Source organism: Taeniopygia guttata, chromosome 1, assembly GCF_048771995.1.
Source record: "Taeniopygia guttata chromosome 1, bTaeGut7.mat, whole genome shotgun sequence".
In the NCBI taxonomy this organism is placed as follows: Eukaryota; Metazoa; Chordata; class Aves; order Passeriformes; family Estrildidae; genus Taeniopygia; species Taeniopygia guttata.
In genome coordinates, this window is record NC_133024.1 from 62406186 (window position 1) to 62426654 (window position 20469).

The 20469-nt window shown below is 45.3% G+C and overlaps 1 protein-coding gene across 1 annotated transcript in view; it reads left to right on the forward strand.

Moving 5' to 3' along the window:
• The first annotated feature begins 1261 nt into the window (after positions 1–1261).
• Positions 1262–20469, forward strand: part of FOXO1 (forkhead box O1) — a 61415-nt gene continuing 42207 nt past the window's right edge. The window contains exon 1 of the mRNA XM_004175062.6: positions 1262–2005. Within this exon, the coding sequence (XP_004175110.2) occupies positions 1400–2005 (606 nt within the window). The 5' untranslated portion in view covers positions 1262–1399. The remainder of the gene's footprint in view (positions 2006–20469) is intronic.

The following is a 20469-nucleotide window of genomic DNA, read 5'->3' on the forward strand; positions in this document are numbered from 1 at the left end:
AAATGCCATGGCTGGTTGTGAATTTTGTGACTTATGAAGCCATGTCTGAAGTATGCTTTTTAAAAGCACTCCTTCTACTGAAAACAAAACAGATTTTCTAAAATGTAGGGTTTGCCAGTTTGAACAAGGTGTTGAGTCATGTCTCATCCTTGGGACTGTTTCCCTAGTTCAAGAAAACGTCTTCTTTTCAAGTTTAAACAGAATAACACTTCTGTGTTAAGTTGAACACACACAAACACACACACACACACACACACACACACACACATATATATATTCGTATAGTTGATGGGCAGGGGAGGCAGAGGCGATGTGTCCTGTGACTGCTGCCTCATTGAAAGGGAAGAATATAAACCTTAATGAATTGAGTAACCCTGGGGTTTGCCGGGAAAAATTAAAAGTATGTTCAATAGTTGACTTAGGATGAAATTATCCCGTGCTCCGTGCCTGCTCACGGAATAAAACACCAGCTCACGGCATGAAAACATGCTCAGCCGAACGGGAGATTTATCGCTTCGGGAGGTGCAGACACTTTTTGGCGAGGAGCCGGCCAGGGAAGGAGGGAGGGAGAGGGGAGCGAGGCAGGGCAGCTGTCGCAGCCCCGGTCCGGCATGCGGGGCTGCCAGGGCTCCCGCGGGGCGGGCAGCCGGGCGGCAGCAGCGCTCCGCACGGAGCCAGCGCTGCCGGGATGCCGCGGGAGCGCACTCCCGCAGCCGCCCCGCTGCAGCCGAGGGATGCTCCCAGGTCCCCCGCTCATCCCCGGCGGCGACACGGGCCCGTCGATGCGGGCGGCAGGACCCCGCCGGCAGCGACGGAGGTAGAAACACTCGCGGGGGAATTTTCCGTGGCCACCCTCCGCGGCTCGCCGTGCGAGCGCTGACTGCCTTTGGGCAGCCCCGGCCGCGGGGGGCACCGCCGCCCGCCCGCTCGCCCCTTCTCTTCCCGCTGCGCTGCCGGGAAACAAAAACCACCCAGAAGCAGCACGGGGGGCACCGGCACCCTCCTGCCAGAGCAGCCCCGCGGCGGGAGGCGGGCGGCGGCGCGGCGCTGCCATTGGCGCGGCGCGGGCCGTCCCTCCCCGCCGGGAGGAGGAGGAGGAGGAGGAGGAGGGAGGCTGGAGGCGGGCCCGCGCGGGGCGGTCGCTCCAGTCGGTGCGCGCCGGGCGGCCGGGTCGCTGCTGCTGCAGTTGCCGCCGAGGGCAGGGATCCGGGAGCCGGGCAGGGGCAGGGTTTAGGGCGGCGGGGCCGGGAGGTCAGGCCGGAGGTCCAGGGCGGCGGAGCCAGGAGAGTTGGCGGTAGCGCCGTCGGGGCCGCGCCGATCCGCGCCCGGAGACTGCATGGGGCGGCGGCGCTGAGCCCAAGCCGACCCGCTCCCGCCGCGCTCCCGCCCCGGCCCCGCCATGGCCGAAGCACCGCAGCTGGTGGACATCGACCCCGACTTCGAGCCGCTGCCGCGGCCGCGCTCCTGCACCTGGCCTCTGCCGCGGCCGGAGTTCAACACCCCCAGCTCGGCCACTTCCAGCCCGGCGCCGTCGTGCGGCGGGCAGCCCGATGGGGCGGCCGGAGCCGCGGCCGGGGCCGGGGCCGCCGCCTCGGGAGCGCTGAGCGCCGACTTCATCAGCAACCTCAGCCTGCTAGAGGAGAGCGAGGACTTCGCGGCGCTGCCCCCCGCCGCCGCCCCCCCGGAGGCTGCCGCCTGCCGCTGCGGGGATTTCCCGGCGCCCGAGGCCGGCTGCCGCCTCCACCCGCCGGGACCGCCGCCGGTGCCACCGGTGCCGCCGCCCGTGGCCGGTCTGTCACCGGGCCCTGTGCCTGGGCAGCCCCGCAAGAGCAGCTCGTCGCGGCGCAACGCGTGGGGCAACCTGTCCTACGCAGACCTCATCACCAAGGCCATCGAGAGCTCCCCCGAGAAGCGGCTCACCCTCTCCCAGATCTACGAGTGGATGGTCAAGAGCGTCCCTTACTTCAAGGATAAGGGCGACAGCAACAGCTCGGCCGGCTGGAAGGTAAGAGGCGGGTGGTGGGGGACGCCCCGTCGGTGGGGGGTCCCGGGTGGCTCTGCCGCCCCTGGGCACAGCCGCTGCGCTGCAGGCGGCTGGGCACGCCGCCCCGCCGGCTGCGTGATGCCCGCTGCGCAGCCTGCAGTGCTCCGGCTCCGCGCTTTCAGTTTGACCTCACATTTCTTTTTTTTTCACCTTTCCAAAGGGAGAACTCCTAAGGGAGAAAAGCGTTCTTGGCCTCCCGCCGCTGGGGCGCTGGAGGGACCGGGGCCGCCCCCCCCGCTCTCCGCCTCCCCCAGCCCTGCCCCGCCGAAAGCAAAAGTTCACGCGGTGTCACGGCGCCGTCCCGGGCAAAGCCGGCAGGAGCGGCGCCGCCTCCTGCTGCCCGGGGCGGCCGGCGGGGCCCGGGGTAAGCGCCCGTGTGCCGGGGGTGCTGCGGAGCTCCGCCGCGGCCCCGGCGCTGCCCGGCCCCGGAACGCGGCCGGTCCGTGCCGCCGTCTACCCTGGTGCTGCAGGGCTTTGCCGTCGGGCGGTGGAGCGAGGACAGAGGCAAACAGGGATGGGGAAAGAGCGGAGGCAGAACAAGGGTTGCAGAAATACCTTGTGTTTAATGAGTAAGCCGCAGTATTTGACGTGATGGCTTTGTTAAACTTGAGTTGCGGGAGCGCCGTTCTTGTATTACGTGGTGGGACAGAGCTCCCTCTCTCCCGCAGCGCAGTCCTGCCGTCTGAGCGGAGCAACCTGTTGGCGGCCGGGATTTGTGCTGAGCCCGCGCCGGCCGGAGCCGCAGCCGGTGCTGCCTGGAGCCCCCGGTGGGATCACCGAGGGATCCGCTCGCCAGGTCCCGGGGAGCCCTCGGGCACCGGCCGCCCTCCGCACAGCTGCGGGGCGAGCCAGGCGAAGCTGCGCTTGGGCCTGTGCGGCCCCGGTGGCAGTGCCAGCCGCATAGGACCCCCCAGCTTTGCATCCCCGTGGGTGATAAAGGCTAAGGCTAAGCGCTGCTGCCAGTGAATCCTATCTCTCCGAGGCCTCCGCCGAGAAAGTGTCACCAAGCCGTGTCCCCGTGCGCGGCCGAGGCAGCGCCGAGTTTTGTGACACTTGCGTGAGAGCATTGTCAGAAGGAGCTTGTGCCGTCTGCGTACAGGCAGAACCTCCGCCGCCCTGCGAGGGATTAAATGATGGCAGTAAACGCGTGAGGTGCGAGCACCTAGCACGGCATCAGCGCACTCGGGTGTGTTCGGGATTTAGTTCCAGTTAGGGCCAATCAAACTCTTTGCTTCGCCTTCTAGTATTTGTATTATCTATCTCTTTTTTAGAAAAAAGTGTCAACTCAAATCCTGCATTTATGTATTTTTAATTGCACTGCTAGGAATGTTTGTTACATCAGCTTTTCGTAGATTTCTATTTTTTCGGAGGTAAGCAACATCCTGCTAAGGAAATGCAGATTGATCTGTAATTCATTTTTAGCTGAAAGTTTTTAGGGCTTTTGAAAGTAGTTTGTTAGCTTCTACTGATGTGTTTGACTAAAAAATTTAAAGGCTAATTGTCTGAAGACATCTGTCATGAAAAACTTTAATAGGAGTGAAGTGATTGATAGCTAACAGCTTTTAAATAAGGTAACTCGTCATTTGAAAGTGCTGCTTTTTTTTTTCCAGTGGTATTTTAGTCTCCTTAAGTGCCTTTTCAGAATGAGTAGAGGAGAACTAAAAGCCAAACAAACCAAAATAAAATCAAATAGCTCCCAAATTCAGGCGAGCAAGTAAGAAACACTGATAGCTGTGTAACTTACTTGGCACTTCCTATTTTATTGCTGCTCGTCCCGTGGTGCTTCAGCAAGGAAGAAGTCTCGCACACCTCCCTCTAACAGACTGAGCACATCCTATGCCCACATCCCTCTGCTGTCACAGGGAGAGCTGCTACTGGCACGTTTTTTGGCTGCAGTACCCTCTGGTAGAGTGCAGTACATAGCCTGCTGCTGCTTTTGGGTAAATACACATGGACTCTCTGACTCTCCTTCCATAATTAAATAGTCACCGTGTTATGCCCCCATCCTTTTGGCTGCACAACTGCCAGGCTGCTCTGAAAGTTGCATACTTGCAGGTTTTACCGCTTAAGCCAAGGAAGTGCAGAGTTTCTTTAACACACTTTCAAGTTGAGTTACCAGCAGCCACTGGGTGTCAATGCTATAAATGGCCTGGCTGAGGCGTGCAGCTCGTTTGCCTTGTTTATCACCAATTCTCCACGGCTCAGTGTGAGTGAGGATTACTTTTATTTTTTTCCAGTTCGGGAGCCGTTGGTTTGCCCGTGGTCTGGGGACCTGCTGTAGGCGTAGGGCTGGGAGCGAAGCCTGAGTCAGCCGAGGGCCCTGCAGAGGAGGAACATCGCTCCAGAGATGAGCGCAGATTAGCGACTGACTTTTCTGCTGACAGAGGGAGCGCAGGTTCGCCTCAGAGCCTGGCACTGACTTAGGGCTGGGAGTACATTGTGCACTGCTGACGCAGGCTGGGAAATGGGGGGGTATTTTTTTTCCTCCTTAAGTAAAACTTTGAGACGCTTCGTCTTGTTGGGGTTTGCAAGTGCAATAAGGCACCTTTCAAATTCTTCTTCACAAAATATATGAAACACACAAGAGCTGAAAAAGAATGTGCACTTTCTGCATAGTGGCAGGGTGATGTTTTTCAGGCAGAAGTTGAGGGCTGACTGCTCTAGTGCTTGTGACTAGGTACTGCCCTGATTTAATACGTGATGTTGAGCTTCTTTTCCATTTTTCACTTAAGGTTCAGAGGTGTTAGCATTATCTGGTAGGAGCTCAAAACAGCATCCAAGCTCTTCTGAATAAAAACATTAAAATAAAAATGCCTTTTAAAATACAGGTATAAGCCGAAGGTATTAACATAAAATTATCAGTAACATAGAATTATTTAAGTAGGTAAATTGTTCTCAGTTGTACGTACACAGTTGTTTATTCCAGCTTTTCTTGTCACAAACTCTGCTTTATAAACGAATCCCCGTTTGAACTCTAAGGGAGCAAAGTCTCCCATGACCCCCATGGGGTGGCTGCATTGAATGAAGCACTGGGGTTGTGCTCTGCCAGACTTGCTGCATTGTTGGTTGTGAATGAGTGCTGATAGTGACCTATGTTGCTCAGAGAAAGCTGAAGCAAGAACAAGATTTGCTGTAGAGATAAGAAAGAAATTGTTGTGAAAGTTACATGGAAGAGCGAGACTTTTCTGGTAGAACAATAGTCAAATAAAAGCAACATTTTGCCTTACTCTGATAGTGGGAGACCCAAGGCTTAAAACAGAAGAGTCAAGAACTCCACTGCAGCTGTAGATAACTATTTTTTGACACAAATATTATAGCTTTTTGGCTCATCATCATATATAAAATATAAAATGTCTCTGTGATGTGCATATTTCATGATGTCTGCTTTATGGCAAGTGTTGAGATTTATTGTAAAGGAGCTGTCACAGTTAAGCTTCCTTGAATGGTCTCATCTTTTCAGTCTGCTTTTGAAAATGGGTTCAAGTAAAACCCTGTAACATTTTTGAACAGGAAACATGGAGTTTTGGTGTCACTCATCTGGAGGTGGATGTGTTGTTGATTTTTCTTAGCAGCAAGTGTTAAGTTCCCATGGGTGCATACACCTCCTTGACTTCTAGTCCCAAGGAAGCTTGTTCACCTAAATTCCTTTGCTGTCATTGTTGAAGGAATGAGAATATGTATCTAGATGCAGAAGGATGGATGGTTGAAAGCCTGAGGACAAAACAGACATGGGACAGGTGCTTTGGGTGCCCTTATCATAGGAGCTCTCTGTGGTCAGCACTGTTCTGTAGTGAATTGGTCTTCATGCAAAATGAATTCTGGGTTGTTCTGGTTCTGTTGTATTTGGTTTGAAAATCACAGTAGTAAAAAACATTAGAAATACTGAAAAAAATCAAGAATAATTTTCACTGAATTTTTTCAGTGTTTTGAAGCTCGATCAGTGAACAGTTTAAATTGTGGAAATTAATTTGGTTAGAAAATCATAGTCATGGAATGGTTGGGATTGCAAGGGACTTTAAAGACCATTTTTGTGAGGGTTTTTTTTTTTGTTGTTTTTTTGGTTTTTTTTTTTTGGTGGGAAAAATCACAATTGAGGATTGCCTTTAACTCAGCCTGTGTATTCCCTCAGTACTGGTTACATACCTGTGGGCATTTACCTCTGTCTCTTAAGATGCTTCCCCAGGTGATCTGTGCCCCCCCAGCATCATGCATTGTATTATTATACTATAATACAATGTGTGTATTATACATTCATACAGCACACACAGGCATATGCAGGTAGAGGTGTGTATGTTTGGCCTTCTGTTTGTGGATTCTGTCAAGGTCAATGCTATTCAGTCATACCGTTTTGCATGTGGCAAATAGCCTCAAGAGCTGGCAGCTGCAGTTGAGTCTGCTCTGCCATGACACCTGGCCTCAGCCCACCCTGCTGTGAGAAAACGATTTGGTGTCTTGCATACCTGCTCACTGCCGCCAAAATGCCTCCTGTAGCAGCCTACGTTGTCTGTGAGTCACCAGCTTGCATTTTGCTTAGTTTCAGGTGTGAAAGTTCAGCTTAATTTTTGCAGGTGTAAGGTGCTCTCTTCACCTGTGTCTGCATAACTCCTGGCTGAGCTGCATCAGTGGTTTTGAGTTTTCCATCAGGACCTTGAATAATGTTTTAATTTTCTTTGCCTGTTTTGTATTTGCTGTAGTATCTGTTCAGTTACTTGTATGATTATAGGTAAGACCAAACACCAAAATGAAATGTGTAAGTGGCTTTATATAGTGACATAATGAACTAAATTTTCCTTAAGTGCTTTTAAAGAACTTCAATTCACAGACGAGGTAACAGCTCTCTGCCACCATATTTTTTATGACACGCTCAGCTGCTTCCTTATTATCATTATTTTTGTATCACATGGTTTTACAAGTAGTTGGTGAAATTGTTTGGGGAACTGGAGCCTTTGCTGCTTGTGATGAAAAGGGGAAGCAGTGTGGTTCAAGGAGATAAAGATTTTTAGGTGAGGTATGTGAGGTTGTTTTCTTTTTCTCTTTTTACTTCTGTCTTTTTAATAACATAGGCAGTACTTTTGGTGGTTGGGTTTTTCAGTAAGGCACCAGGAATTGTGTAGTCTTGAGATGTATGCTCATATCTTTTAGGTTTCCAAAGCATGATGCTGCCTAAATATGTGTGTCTCTGTTTACTCAACTGGTGAATCATTTTGTAAAATAAGTGCTTGGCTTCTGGAATAAAAATGCAGATATATTTTGCAGCCACAGATTTGTGAAATATGTAAGGCTGTGGCTACAGAAATTCAACTCTCAGCCCATTCTGTTTTGGGAAGAAGTTTGAATATGAAACAAGGGTTTCTGATGGAAATAATTTTAAAACCTTGAGTAATGAATAATAGACTAAAACATAGTGAAGATAACCTGAAATATAGTTTGTTTTCCTCTTACAGAAATATGTAAACGATATATGTATTTACTTCATTGTCAACTCTTGTGAGAAAGGAACTTCAAATTCGCTGATGCTGGCTGCAGATAGTTATAGTTAAGCATATGGTAGTGCATACTAATATTTTAATGAATTTTGTAGCATTTTATTTGTCAGTCTGGTTGCTGAAACGGGTTTTAGATATTGGGGAAACACTGCTCTTGGTGTTGATAGGTTGTGCTTCAGAAATTAAGTACATTGGAAAGAGTCACATTTTGAAGAACAGCATCTCTGCTGCTCCATGAGCTTCAGCATGAGTTGAATTGATCTGTGAAGATAAGTGCTATTCACATTTAAGTATTATTTCTAAATCTACTTAGTAAACATTAATCATGTGTATTTATCAAACAGAGGTGCATCATTCCTGCACTGTAGTTTATGATATGCAGATGTCTTAAGTGAGCAGCTCACTTAAGTGAGCATCATGAGGTTTTTTGGTAGGTCTCCATTCCTAATGGAAAAGGAATAAAAAGAGTTAAGGTGCTTTTACAAGATCGGTTATTACCTTCTAAGATCTTCATTAAGCCTCATGCTTGTTCTAGATTTCAATAGTAGACACTGATCTTTACTGGATTGCTTAAAATGATGCCTAAAGGGGCACATGTGAAGTTTTGAAGTACTTCTGTAATGAATGGTGAAGGCTTAGCAATGCTTTGGTTTGTGGTAGATGGAACCAGAAGTGGCTCTGTCTTTAAAAATGTAGTCACTCAAAACCTCCTGGGACTCAGACAGCTTCTGCATCAGACAGAGATTAGGAATTGCTGGGGGAGTGGAGGACAGCACTCAGTTTGCTCAGATGACTTGCTGAGCTGTTAAAGGCATCTTGCATCACTGCACAGTATCAATGATGTTCTAGTTCTGTTTGAACATACGTCTTATTCTAGAGTTAATTAAAGGTACACGTCTTCTTTTGTTCTAGTCTTGGAAACCTGGCTTTTGGGAATTCTGAGAAACCATGCAGTTGGAAGTGCATTCAGTTCTTGTTAGTACTTCAAGAGAGCATGCCAGGGATGGCTGTGATCGCATTTCTAAGTAGCCTGTGTTTCTCCAAGTGCTTTACTGGTGTGTGCCATGTAGGCTCATGTTGGTGTGAACGTGTGGAACTCCTTTTTTTGCTTTGTCAGGGCTATTGCTATGTAGATCCATGGGGTGTAACTTCTCGGGCCTGGCACATGTGTACTTGAGAGATTGTGCTGGGAACATGGTCTCTGAAATTGTGCATATTCAGATTTAATTTGGACTGATTACCAGAAAAGTGCTTGCAAGCAGAGGTGCCCTTAACCATAATATTGCTGATTAAATTATATCTTTTAGCTGTGCTCTGTAATATGTGGGAATTCTTATTTTATTAGCATCTTGATTTTTTTTTTTTGGTATCTCTTTCTTAAAGACCACTTAGTGCCAGGTCTCCATGGTGCTTCTGTACCAGGATGTAAAATGATGAAGTGGGCTGGGCTCTACTTCTTGCATGTTGGTGTCTCTCTTAGAAAATGTTAGAAATGCCCCTCCTTTAATTTATTTGCTAACAGAATGAAATTTTCATCACATGCAGAAATCAGGAAATTAAAACCTTTTTTAAATGAAATTAGCTGTGTGCATACGTGTAGGAGTGATCTGTGTGAGCAGCCTTTTTGTGCTGTCCATGGAAACTGTGGTTCTGGAGAAAGTTGAAAGTGCATAAGGCTGCTTTAGTGCTGCAGTGCTTTGTGCCTCCAAGATTTATTTATATGTGACCTGTTCAAATTTATACAGCAGAGAAGGTCTTTGCACTTCTTTTTTTTTTTTTTTTTTTTTTTTTTTGGAAGGGGATCATTGGAGTATGGCCATTAATTTTTGTAGGAAAAACTCAGAAGTGCGAAGTGCATGCTTTTTCCCCTTCCTGAGTAAGGGGTATATACATAATTCAAAATGTGGACTTTGTCAATTTGCTGTTGGCAGTCTCACTTGCAATGCCAAGGTAGCAACTTCTTCAGTTTTCTTGTGCTTAACTCCAGAAACTGTGACGTGGGTGGGGTTACACTTACCCATCACTGACTTTTCAAACTGTGCAGTTAGATAAGACTGAAGCAACTTGCTATAAATGTGGTGACTTGTTAAACCGCATTTATTGTGCAAATGAGCTTACATCCTGCAAGATCAGCAGAAATGCTTGGTGTTTGCCTGGATGGAAATTAATTAAAATTTGGTGACTGAAATTAAAGGAATGGGTTTGTTGCCCATTGTGTTATATGAATCTGCTTTTCAGTTCCCACTGTGGGAATTAGCACAGTTGTAAATGTTTTTTTTGCATATGTGAGTTCTAAGTCAGTGCTAAGTTCTGGCATCCATAGCCTTCTTAGATTTTTACTGCCCTTTAATATGTGTTAAATATATGTGAAGTCGCTAATGGGAGTAAGGATACTAACAAGCCAAAAATACACTGTTGTGGTGGTGTAGGCTCATTTGCTTGTAGTTTGCATTTGCTTAAAACTGATATGAGTTAATCTGCTAATTTGATTGTAATTGTTAGAATTAAAAAGAAAGGTACTGGTTCCATACATATCTTGGATATATATCCAGATTTGAATTTTGATTGCCAAAATCATGCTTACAGACTGAGATCTTTAGTGTTTGCCAACTAAATTATATCTTATAGCAATGCTTTGCAATATATAGAAACTCCTAATTAGATATTCAAAAAATGAAGATACTGTTATTCAGACATGCTTCATAGCAGGCCTCCGCAGTTTTACCCTGTCAGGATGTGAAAGGATTATGTGCTCTGTTCTCCCGCTCGCTGTTAAACGTGTTGATTTCTCTTTCCAAAAATACTCTCCTCAAATCTGAACCTTCAGATTAAATGTAATTATTTGCCAGCCCCCAACCCCTTCTCCCAGGAAACCTGGGTCTCTGAAGGCATGCTGGTGGTGCTCTGGGGCAAGAGAGATTCTATGTGGTGTTGTTGTCTACACCTGCAGTAAGCAGGTGTAATTCATACCTGTGTGGTTGGACTGTCTCTTTGCTTGCCCCTTGGCACCGTTCCCTGCAGGACTGCCCTGCCAGGCTCCAGCGTCCGAGCACTGTGGGGCTGGGGGCTGCTCGCGGTGCCCCTGGCCGCGGGCACCGGCGTTGGGAGGTGTGAGCACAAGGCTGGGTGGGGAGCCTGGAGCCCGGCTTCTGCCCCAGTGCTGGCACGGTGCTGCTGTGCGGGTTTCAGGGGTGTTCCAGCCGGGACCTGGCTGCTGCCTGGCGCAGGAGCAGAGCCCGCCGGCGCAGCCCTGCCAAAACACTTCTGTCTGCCAGGCCCCTCTGTGGGTACCCTGCCGCTTACTGCTCAGGTGTGCAGAGGAGGGCAGGGAAAGTAATCGTGTTTCCTCGTTGCAGTTACCAGAGATGTTTGTAGTGATTCACTGCATAGATTTCTCACTAGTTAGATCAGTTGAGGTACATCCCTTTGCCTCTCCAGAGGATACCATGCTGCCTTTGCTCCTCAGTAAGATCTTTCAATGTCTCTGGAGGTTCAGCTGAGGGAAGCAATGCTTGTGCTAACTTGGAGGATTTTAACTGAAAGAGAGTACATTTAGATCAGATATTGGGAAGAAATTTTTACTGTGAGGATGGTGAGGCACTGGCACAATTTGCCAAGAAAAGTTGTGGATGCCTTATCTCTGGAAGTGTTCAAGGCCAGGAACTTTGAGCAACCTGGTCTAGTGGAAAGTGTCCCTGCCTGTGGTGGTGGGATTGGAATCTGATTAATTTTAAGATCTCTTCCAACCCAAGCCATTTTATGAATCCATGAGATGTTGTTTCAAGGTAAATAATGTTTATTGATTAGATTCATTATTATTACTACTAATTTATTTTAGATGGATTATTGCTTTTACTGATTTTTTAAATGATGTGGTGTTAAAGAATGTTAAGTTACCAGAGCCAGGTCAGGCTTAGGTATTTGCAGTTGCTGCTACACTTGTTGTCCTTCACCCCTGCTTCTTTGAGATGAGCTGATGTCTCTGCAGCTCAAACCAGAAGCTAGTTGAAATTCAGGATGAGGATGCAGCCTCATGTGTGATCTGATCAAATTGTAGTACATAAATTAAACACAAATAGAAATGCTCTACAGACTTCTATCTAGCTAGATATATTTTCAGATTTTGATTAATATCTAGAAATCTATAGTGGAGAAAGATAACAAAAAAAACCCACCACATTTTTTTTTTTTTAAAGATGTGAAAACCTAGAGCGTGGTTGCATGTTTAACTTAGAGCAGGTTTAATTTTTCATAGTTTTTATGGTATCTTGGCCCTGCCATCATTTGGATAGTATTAAGGCAGACCTGGAAGGCAGTTTTATGTCTTAAATGCTTGGAAACCTCAGAGATGGATGGAGAGGGCTTAACCCGGATCTTTCTCTTTTGGCTTAAATTGGGGGATTAGGAAAAGGTAATTTTATTACCTTTTCCTCCTTTTTCCTAGATGAATATGTGCAGCCTCTGAGTAAAACTACGGTGTCAGGTTTTTATGGCTGAGGGTTTACCTTTGTGGCAAGAGCTGAGCATCTCTGACTTTGTGTGAGTGTGTGTTCTGGCTGGTAGGGTTTTAATGCTGATCTAAGATCTGGTCCCTGGTATTGTTTGTGTTTTGTGTCCTCCTTATGTGCAAATGTAGTAAATCCACTAAATGCTGCCCTGAAATACAAACAAGGATGGGAGTTTAAAGCAGTATTTTAAAGTGCAGCCTGTTGCAATTGATTTTGGGAAAAATCAAAAGATACTATCTTAATGCAGACTTCTCCATGCTTGTTAGGAACTTGAGTCACTCTTGAATAATCCAGTTTGTACAGTCTATGAAAACCTGATACTGCACTCTTGCCTATTTCTTCTTTACAGTTCTGTGGCAATGACATAGTCATAAGCATTAAAAGGAGAAACCATAATCTTCTCTGCTTGCAGCCCAAGCCAACGCTAGTCATCCCCTGATGCTATGAAGTCATTCTTTGCTTTGAGGTTTCTAACTAAAACTCTGTTCCAAGTGTCTGCTCTGGGTGAGCAGTAGAGGCATTAGGGATGGAGTCCTGGTGCCCTCCCCACTGCCTTTGACCTCTCTTCAGACCATCTTTCTGCAAAATCCAAATTTTCCCTTGACAGCGATCCCTCTTTCCCACTTCTGAAGCTCTGGAGCAGAAGATGTAAATGAATTTGCAATGATTGCACAACCCGGTTATGCAACAAGGCTGACGTGGTGGTAGTGTATACATATGTAGAAAATGCCTTTTTGAAGATACTACGTTAAGCACAGTTTCACCACCTTCCCCCCAAAGATGAGGGCAACTCCATTATTGGCTTCACCTGGTTAACCTGCATATATAATGTACACCAAATACTCAGCTTCTGTTGACTGAGGATTGTTGTTGATGGAGCAGAAAAATAAATCAATTCTTGTGGACTGTTTATTTGGGAAGGATTTTTTTTAGCTTGGGGCCCAGAGCCCAGGCAATTAGACTACTCAGTCCTGGGGCAGTGGGCTGCACTCTAGTGAACTTTTTACTGTCAGCATAATCTGAATCACCCAAGAGTGTGTTTTGTTTCTTATTTTCAAATGAGTGATGGTGTTTCAGTTGGAGGCATCCTGTGCTAGTCCAAGAGGTCACTGAGTGAGTGCTCAGCATTCCTGGCATCTGGTAACCCAATTCCTTGCTTCCTATACTTTTTAATTTCTCTGGAAGAAGACACACAGCACTGCTGACTCCTGTCTTTTGCATGAAGCAGGGGGACTCATAGTATGGTGCTTTTACTGCATTTTTGAATCAGGCTGCTTGGTAGGGCTGCCCTAACACTGAATGTGATGCAGGCATTCGTTTGTCTCTTCCCTGCCAAGTTACTCTGTGTGCCATGTGGCTGATGGGTGTAATTACTGATACCTTGGGGCAAGGACAGACTTCCTGAGGTCCCTTCTTCCGTGTTTTCCACTGAGCAGATTTGCATTCAGCCACTGAGCATGTGGAAAGTTGTTCTCCTAGCTAAGATGTGCAGTCTCTAGAAACTGAATCTCTCCCATCTCACCCAAAATGGCTGAGGCCATTGTTAATGTGATGTCCTGTGGCTCTTGGCCTGACTGTGGCTGGTACATTTTTACTTCAGTGTGGGAAAATAAACCTTTTTGTGTCCCAGTTGCTTCCCTTCTGCAATAATTCCTTGTAGGTAGAACAAGTAAGTGATGTTATCTTCATGTGTAGTGCTTCTTGCTGATTGAAAGGAAAATTCTGCAAACTAAGCAAGTAGACTGACCTGACGACTCCTCATGACAACTGCCTACTTTTAGTTAACATTCAGAATATTTTTATCCTAGTTTACTCCTTAGAGGCTAATAGAGTGCTGCTAGAGTAATTTTCAGATGAATCATACCATCTGCCATGCATGCTTTGCTGTTTCAGCAGTAGGGAAGGAGAGGGAATATATACATACAGTGATTTGGACTAGTATGTTTGTATTCTCTGTAAAACTAATTTAAGTTTCAGAGGTTTTTCTTGTTTTGTTTCTTTTTTAAAATTACTTGTTTGGATTGTTTTTCCCTACCAGGCATTTTATGTGTCTTTCTTTAGCTATGAGTTTAAAATGGGGCTCCAGCACTGATACTCATCTGTTGGGTGGTCACTGCTAAACTTTGCAGAAACACTCTGGACATGATCTGAATTGCTAGTGAGTTAATGTGAACCATTGCAAAGTCCTTTTATGAAAACACAGTTCAAATGTTGAGTATTTGGGTTGCCAAATTGGACCAGCTAGAATTTGCATCCCTCTAAAAATAAAATATAATAATATAAAATCTGTAGAGCAGTAGAACTGAGGGGTTTAGCCCTAGAGTTTGGAAGGAAAGGTTGCTTGTGGAATTAATTCTGTGTGGCTCCTGTTCAAGATTTCTTCCTCTAGGAGCTGTCCTCAGCCAGGGGAGGAGTGTCCCCAGCATGCAGCCATCCTACCTGTGAGAATGTGCAAACTGGTGCTTGAAACTAAAAGTTCATAACCGCATTGAATGTGTCATGTTCTGTGTTGTGTTTTGTCCGGAAGCAATTATTTGGGAGACTAGCCAATCTGTTAGTAAGGTTCATGGGTCTGGGTTTGGAGAGGGCTGGGATCACAATCTTGAGGAGTTTGTATGTCAGCCCTGTTCCAATTTGAGAACTAGGCTGTGATGTTAGATAATGCTTTAACTATGACCAGGCAGAGTAAATTCTTCTGTTCTAATATGTTAAAAATCTTCCCTGACTGTCCCAAAGATCTTATTTTCTCATAAAACGATTTGGCTGATGAACCATTTCCACTGAAAAGTATGGATAGATTGCATGCTTTGTTCATGTCTTTAAGCTTTTCCCAACAATTTAAACTCATGTGCTTGATATTAATGCCCTGACAACTGTATTTAAAGAAACTGAGAGCAGAATATTGAAATCTGGAGCAATTAAACTGTTTTCTTCCCTTTTCAAGCATTTCACCCCCGCTCCTCAAGGGAATGATACGTCTGGTAAACTCCACTTAATTATGTGAGGTCATTGAAGGCTTGAGCAACAGAATGCTCTTTTTTTCAGGCAAGAAAGACAATTTTAAAATGCCAGGAATCAAAAGCAAAGTCTGGTTGCCGATGGAGAGGAGTTGTTGCACCAGATATCGAGCTGACATACAAGCAGATCTCTACTACCCTTAGATGAGGATTAGTTTATGCCCTGAAGCAAACAGATTATTAACTCTTGTAATTTTATTTTAGCATGTTTAACAACAGATACTGTTGCTTATAAAACCCATTTAATCCTTTTTTAATCACTGCAAGTCATTTTTCCAGCAGTTATCCTGCAGGCATGGGTTCCAATGGTTAGTTATTTATTGAGCAGAACATAGAGAATATCTGTTTGCCCGTGTATATGTAACTCATTATTTAATGCCTTGGATTCAAGTTTAAAATAAAAAATGAAAAGAAAAAGCAAAAGCTTGGGCCTCTATTTCTGTTGTCTTTCTTCTGTCTTTAATCCTCAACTCTTCAAATACCTGCAGCATCCCCTTTCTTTTGCTCTACTCTTTGTATGCTCTCTGCCACATCCTTAATTCCCCTTCAGTTTTCCCTGGCCACGGCTGTTGCTGATGTGAAACACCAGCAGATAATCCCAGGAGATTTTTATTAGCTTGGGCTTTGCTCTGCACCTCAAGGCATTTATTGATAAATAGCAGCCTTGTATTATGGGATGTATAAACAGGAGCATGTGACTCCCCATTGCGTTAGATTTGAGAACAGAGGGAATAGCAGTGGTGGTGGTGGCATGATGATGCTCTTAAAGGAAGCAGTGCCTTTTCTTAGAGACAAGGGTGCCATGGGAAAAAGGCTGGCAAACTTTCAGGTGTGCAGGAGGTTCTTCCTGTGTGAAATAAAAGTTGTCAACATCAAAAACTATATGGTTGCGAAGAAATATTTCCATTTCCAAAGATGATGAGAGCAAGAACATCATTGGCAGGTGTGGAGCAAGGGCACCGGGGGAGGTGGAAGCCTGAATGGCTCTCCTAAGTTAGAGGGATGAAAGCTGTTGGAGTTTTGAGAGGTGGGTAGAAGCAGAGGAAAAGAAAAACCTACATAGTTACTGGTATAATTGCTTATCTTTTACCCATGTTTCCTGTCTACTCCTGGGACAAGAGCTGGTATTTCCTGTACTTTCCATTGCCAGCTAGCTGCCTTGCTATACCATGCAGGTGCTGCAGCCTGTCCTTCAGTAACCTGGCTGGAATGAAAGTGCACCAAACCTCTTAATTATCAAGTTATTATCCAGGATGAGACAGAGGTAAGAAATAACTGACACCAAAAATCACTTACCAGGTTAAGCGCCTTTAGCTAGGCATAATGTGTAAAAGGACCAACACCTGGTGGATGCATGGCATACAACTCCCCCAGAAGGAAGGGTGGAGAACCTCAAGCCATTTCGTATTTGTTGATCAGTACTGGCATCTTTCAGCATCTTGCAAAAAATCTGTCCTCTCCATGGCAGCCACTGGGATGCAATGTAGCAGTGCTGCCTTGCGTGTGAGGTAGTTTTGTGTTCTGTCTAGGGCGTGTCTGAAATGAGAGTGCGTGTCATAGAAATGCAAAATTGTTCAGGCTGGAAAAGACCTTTATGTATCTGTATAGAAGCCACTTCCCAGAGTAGCATGAAAGGTTACGAGTGAGAAGGAGACAGTGTAACCTTTATGTGTGTCTGACTGTGGCAACTTTGTCTTTTGGCTCTGATTAAGCCAGTGCTTAGCCTCTGAAAGTATTTTTTTGTCTAACGTTGGGAGATCTGCTATTACAAGTGATTTTGCCATTGGGGCTGGATGGCGTAAAGTGAATACCTGACTGACTTGAAATAATTTGATTAGTGTGTCTTTCTCTGGGGGAATCCCTTGCTCAGGCTTATCCCAGGGATAAATGAATCATGCAGAGCAGAAGTTGAAATTGCCAATAAAGGCTTTAAGTTTGTTGCTGGTAAGTGACTGTTAAATGAGCTTTGCTGTAGGATATGTGCCTGTTCCTAGAAATGTCTTTAACATGGATTAGAATTATACTGAAATTTAAGGAAAAAACCCAGAGGCTGGAATGCTTTTATAGTCAGAAACTTCTGACTGGGTTTATTGCTAATGTTGCTGATTTACTTGAGTACCACTTACACTAAATTTTGTAACATGGGGAATAGAAATAGAGTAGCAAAGAATATCTCTACTTAATATTCCCTCTCCTCATAAACACCTGTTTTCCTCTGCCACTTAAATCGTGCTAATGTTCACATAGGCAACACCAATAAGAAAAATAGGTCTTGCTTACTGTTAAAGGTTTTACTTCATCTCATACTGGTAACCTAAAGGTCAGGTGTGTAACTGCTGTTGCAAACCAGTTGTGGGAGAGTCCAGTAAGGTCCACTGTGGACAGGACAGTCCTCTTCTGAACAATGTGAGGTTTCCTGCAGGTTCCTTCCTACCTCAAAGGAACTTTTATTCAAGCCTAGTGGTTTCTGTTCATTTGTTGACTTTTGTGATTCAAAGTACCTGTTGGTGTTGCAGGGAAAGCCCTTGGGTAACTTTAGAAGGGAAAGAAGACAGACGTGAAGAGGGTTATGTAGTGTACTTTTAGATTAGAAGGCTGGTCTGTGTGGGAATGGTAGTTGATGGAGGGGAATAGGTTCTTGTTCTAAATGTTCACAAGGAGGAACTTCATCAGGCACAGTAATTCCTGAGAAAGGAGGCAGCCATTGTGACCTTCCATAGAAGTCTTTTTAGACTCAATTTATGAGATGCCATTAGTTTAGGGAAAAGGCCAAGGGACAGCTTCAAGTGTTGACTTGGAGCCTGTAGCTCCAAGTGCATGGAACTAAGATGGTAATCTTGGACTATGTTGTTTCCACCTCCTGTTAAGGCTTTGCATTTTGACTTCACAGGGGACTGGCCCAATTTGCCATGTTTTCCAGACACTGAGAGTTCAGGAACCTCTGGGTTTTTTTCTGTACAGGCTATAGTTTGTCAAACTGATTTGGAAACCAAGATCTGAGTATCTACTTGCCCATAACACAATGGCTGCTAAAGGACTGGAAAAAAGCTTCTGTAAGAAGGAGTAAAAAAAGCAAGTATCTTCTAGTCTGTAGAGAAATCACAGATTTCACTTGTGACAGTAACAGTCTGCTCCTCCAAGGAGGTAGAAAGGTGACAGCCATACATGGGGTTTAACGCACACCTAACTCCCTGCTTGCCAGTGCTGGGAAGTCTTAACTCTGGTCTCCTAAATACTGAGCACAGCCACACAATTTGCACATAGCAGAGGTATCTTTTTTCAGATAAATAGCATAACTTCCATGCAGCTGCAGTCCAAGAGGATTGTCACCCTGTTTCCTTTTGAAAAAGACCAGGGCTACATAGCAGTGTGGTGTGTCGGGGTTGCATATGATGAGATATGTTCTTTGAGCCAGAGATGGCCACGACATCCATCAGCCTTGGGCTTGCTCCCTCCCAGGACAGATGTAGGACATATCTGAACTGCGAGTTGTTCTGTGCTTTCTAGAAAGTCTATAAAGGCTGGATGGTCTTCGTATAGGAACAAAAGATGTAACGTGCTGGTAACCTCAGTGGGTTGCAGAGAAATTTTCTTGTCTTTGGAAACAGTAGAGAAAAATGAAAATCAAAGCAAACAAGTGTGTTTTGGTTGTGGTGTTTGTAAGAAAAGGCAAGAGAGGAAATGAGAGACTTTGAAATGTGAGTTAAATTACAAGTACCATGAGTTGTTGTGTTTTTCTGGTTTTTTTTTGCTCTGTAAAATCCTGCTTCCTGTCATTGAGGCTTAGGAAAGTTTACTTTCTAAAGACAAGACAATATGTGTCACAAAGAAAAGGAATATCTTTAAGGTATGTAGTCTCTAACGTAATGGAAGGGTTTGTTATGGAGAAAAACTGCAACCATAAGACTTTATAGGATTTCCTATCAGTTCGAAAAAGCAATCTTTACCGGGAAGCAGGAACTCTTCATTAACATGGTAAATGTAGATAAGAATAAAATAAAAAGGTAGAGAATTAAATGAGTGTCAAAAAGAAGCTGCAATTAATAAGGAAGATAATGTGCTATGTGGTATGTAAGAAAATAAATATACCCGTTCAAAAAACTAATTAAAAGAGTTGAAGGAAAACCTTGTGTAATACAAAGCTAGTGTCTTTGTCCAACTTCGTCGTTCAGTACAAGGTGTGACAACTGTCTGCGAATCTTGTCTTTAGATAAATGTATTCTTTTCTGTGATCTTTGGGTTAGAAGGAGGAAATTTTTTCTCTCTTACTGATGATGTAGGATAGAAAAGAGCAGACTTTTGCTTTCCAAAGCAGTGCTGTATAATGTCACTGAACAGCTCTGTGCACATCACAAGCCAAAATGGAAATGAAATTAAAAGAAGAAAGTCCAGAAGCTTAAAATGAACCATTCTTCCTGCATTTTATAGGATTGAAGTCCAAAGTGTGAAAGGGATTAAAAATTCTAAATAAGTCCCAATTTCTTGCCATTCCAAATGCTGAGTGTTTTGTACTTCTTTGTAGTGTTGTCATCGAAGTTGTTTTGATTTGTAACACTTCCTTGAAGTGTAGCTCTGATGTGAGATGTGGCACAAAAAATATGGAAACTTTGCTCAGTTTAGAAAAAACCCTTAATGAGTCACAAGGCAGTAATGAATCCGGCTTCTGTGCTCATCACTGGAATATTCATTATTATGGATGTCATAAAACATCATTAAAAAAAAAAGGTTCAGTTCAAGAGTTAAGTAACCATGCTTGGGATTGCCATTTTCTTCCTGGTGGGTAGCAGCTTACTGGCCAGTCCAAGCTCTTTTATGGACCTGGTGGCTGCTCCAAGGAGGGTTGTTTAGGAGGAGCTGAAGGATGCTATGGAGTTTGGAGGCCTTTCACTCAGGGCTTGCGGTATTTGGGGGCTGCTAAAGATAAAGAAGTGAAAGTAGCGAAGTTGGAGAGGGGGTGCAGATTGTGGGATTAAGGTTATGCCCATGGGAAGCTGTGGGATGTGTGGTGTGGGGAGGTGATGGTGTGGGAAGCAGGGAAGCATGACACGGTTTGTTGTGCTTGCATAGCTTCAGTGTATCCACCTTTCACTCGCCAACATTTTCACTCGCTTTGGCATGCATTTCTGTTGGGGGCAATGGAGATGAGAGGGTGCAAGGGGGACGGCCTTGAATGTATCAGAAGCTGTTACAAAATCCTGGGAAGCCTAGAGACAAGCCCAGGAAGAGAGAGCAGGGTTCCTGTGTCCTCGCTGGCGGTGGTGGGGCAGCTGAGGAGGAGCACAGGCCTGGAGCAGTGTGGGGGCTGGTGGTGGAACCTGGAGCTGGGACCATGACTCAAAGTCCCATGACTCCATTGCAAGATCATTAGCCCTTTCAAGTAGCTGCCAAGAATTAGGGCTGATGGATAGCACCAG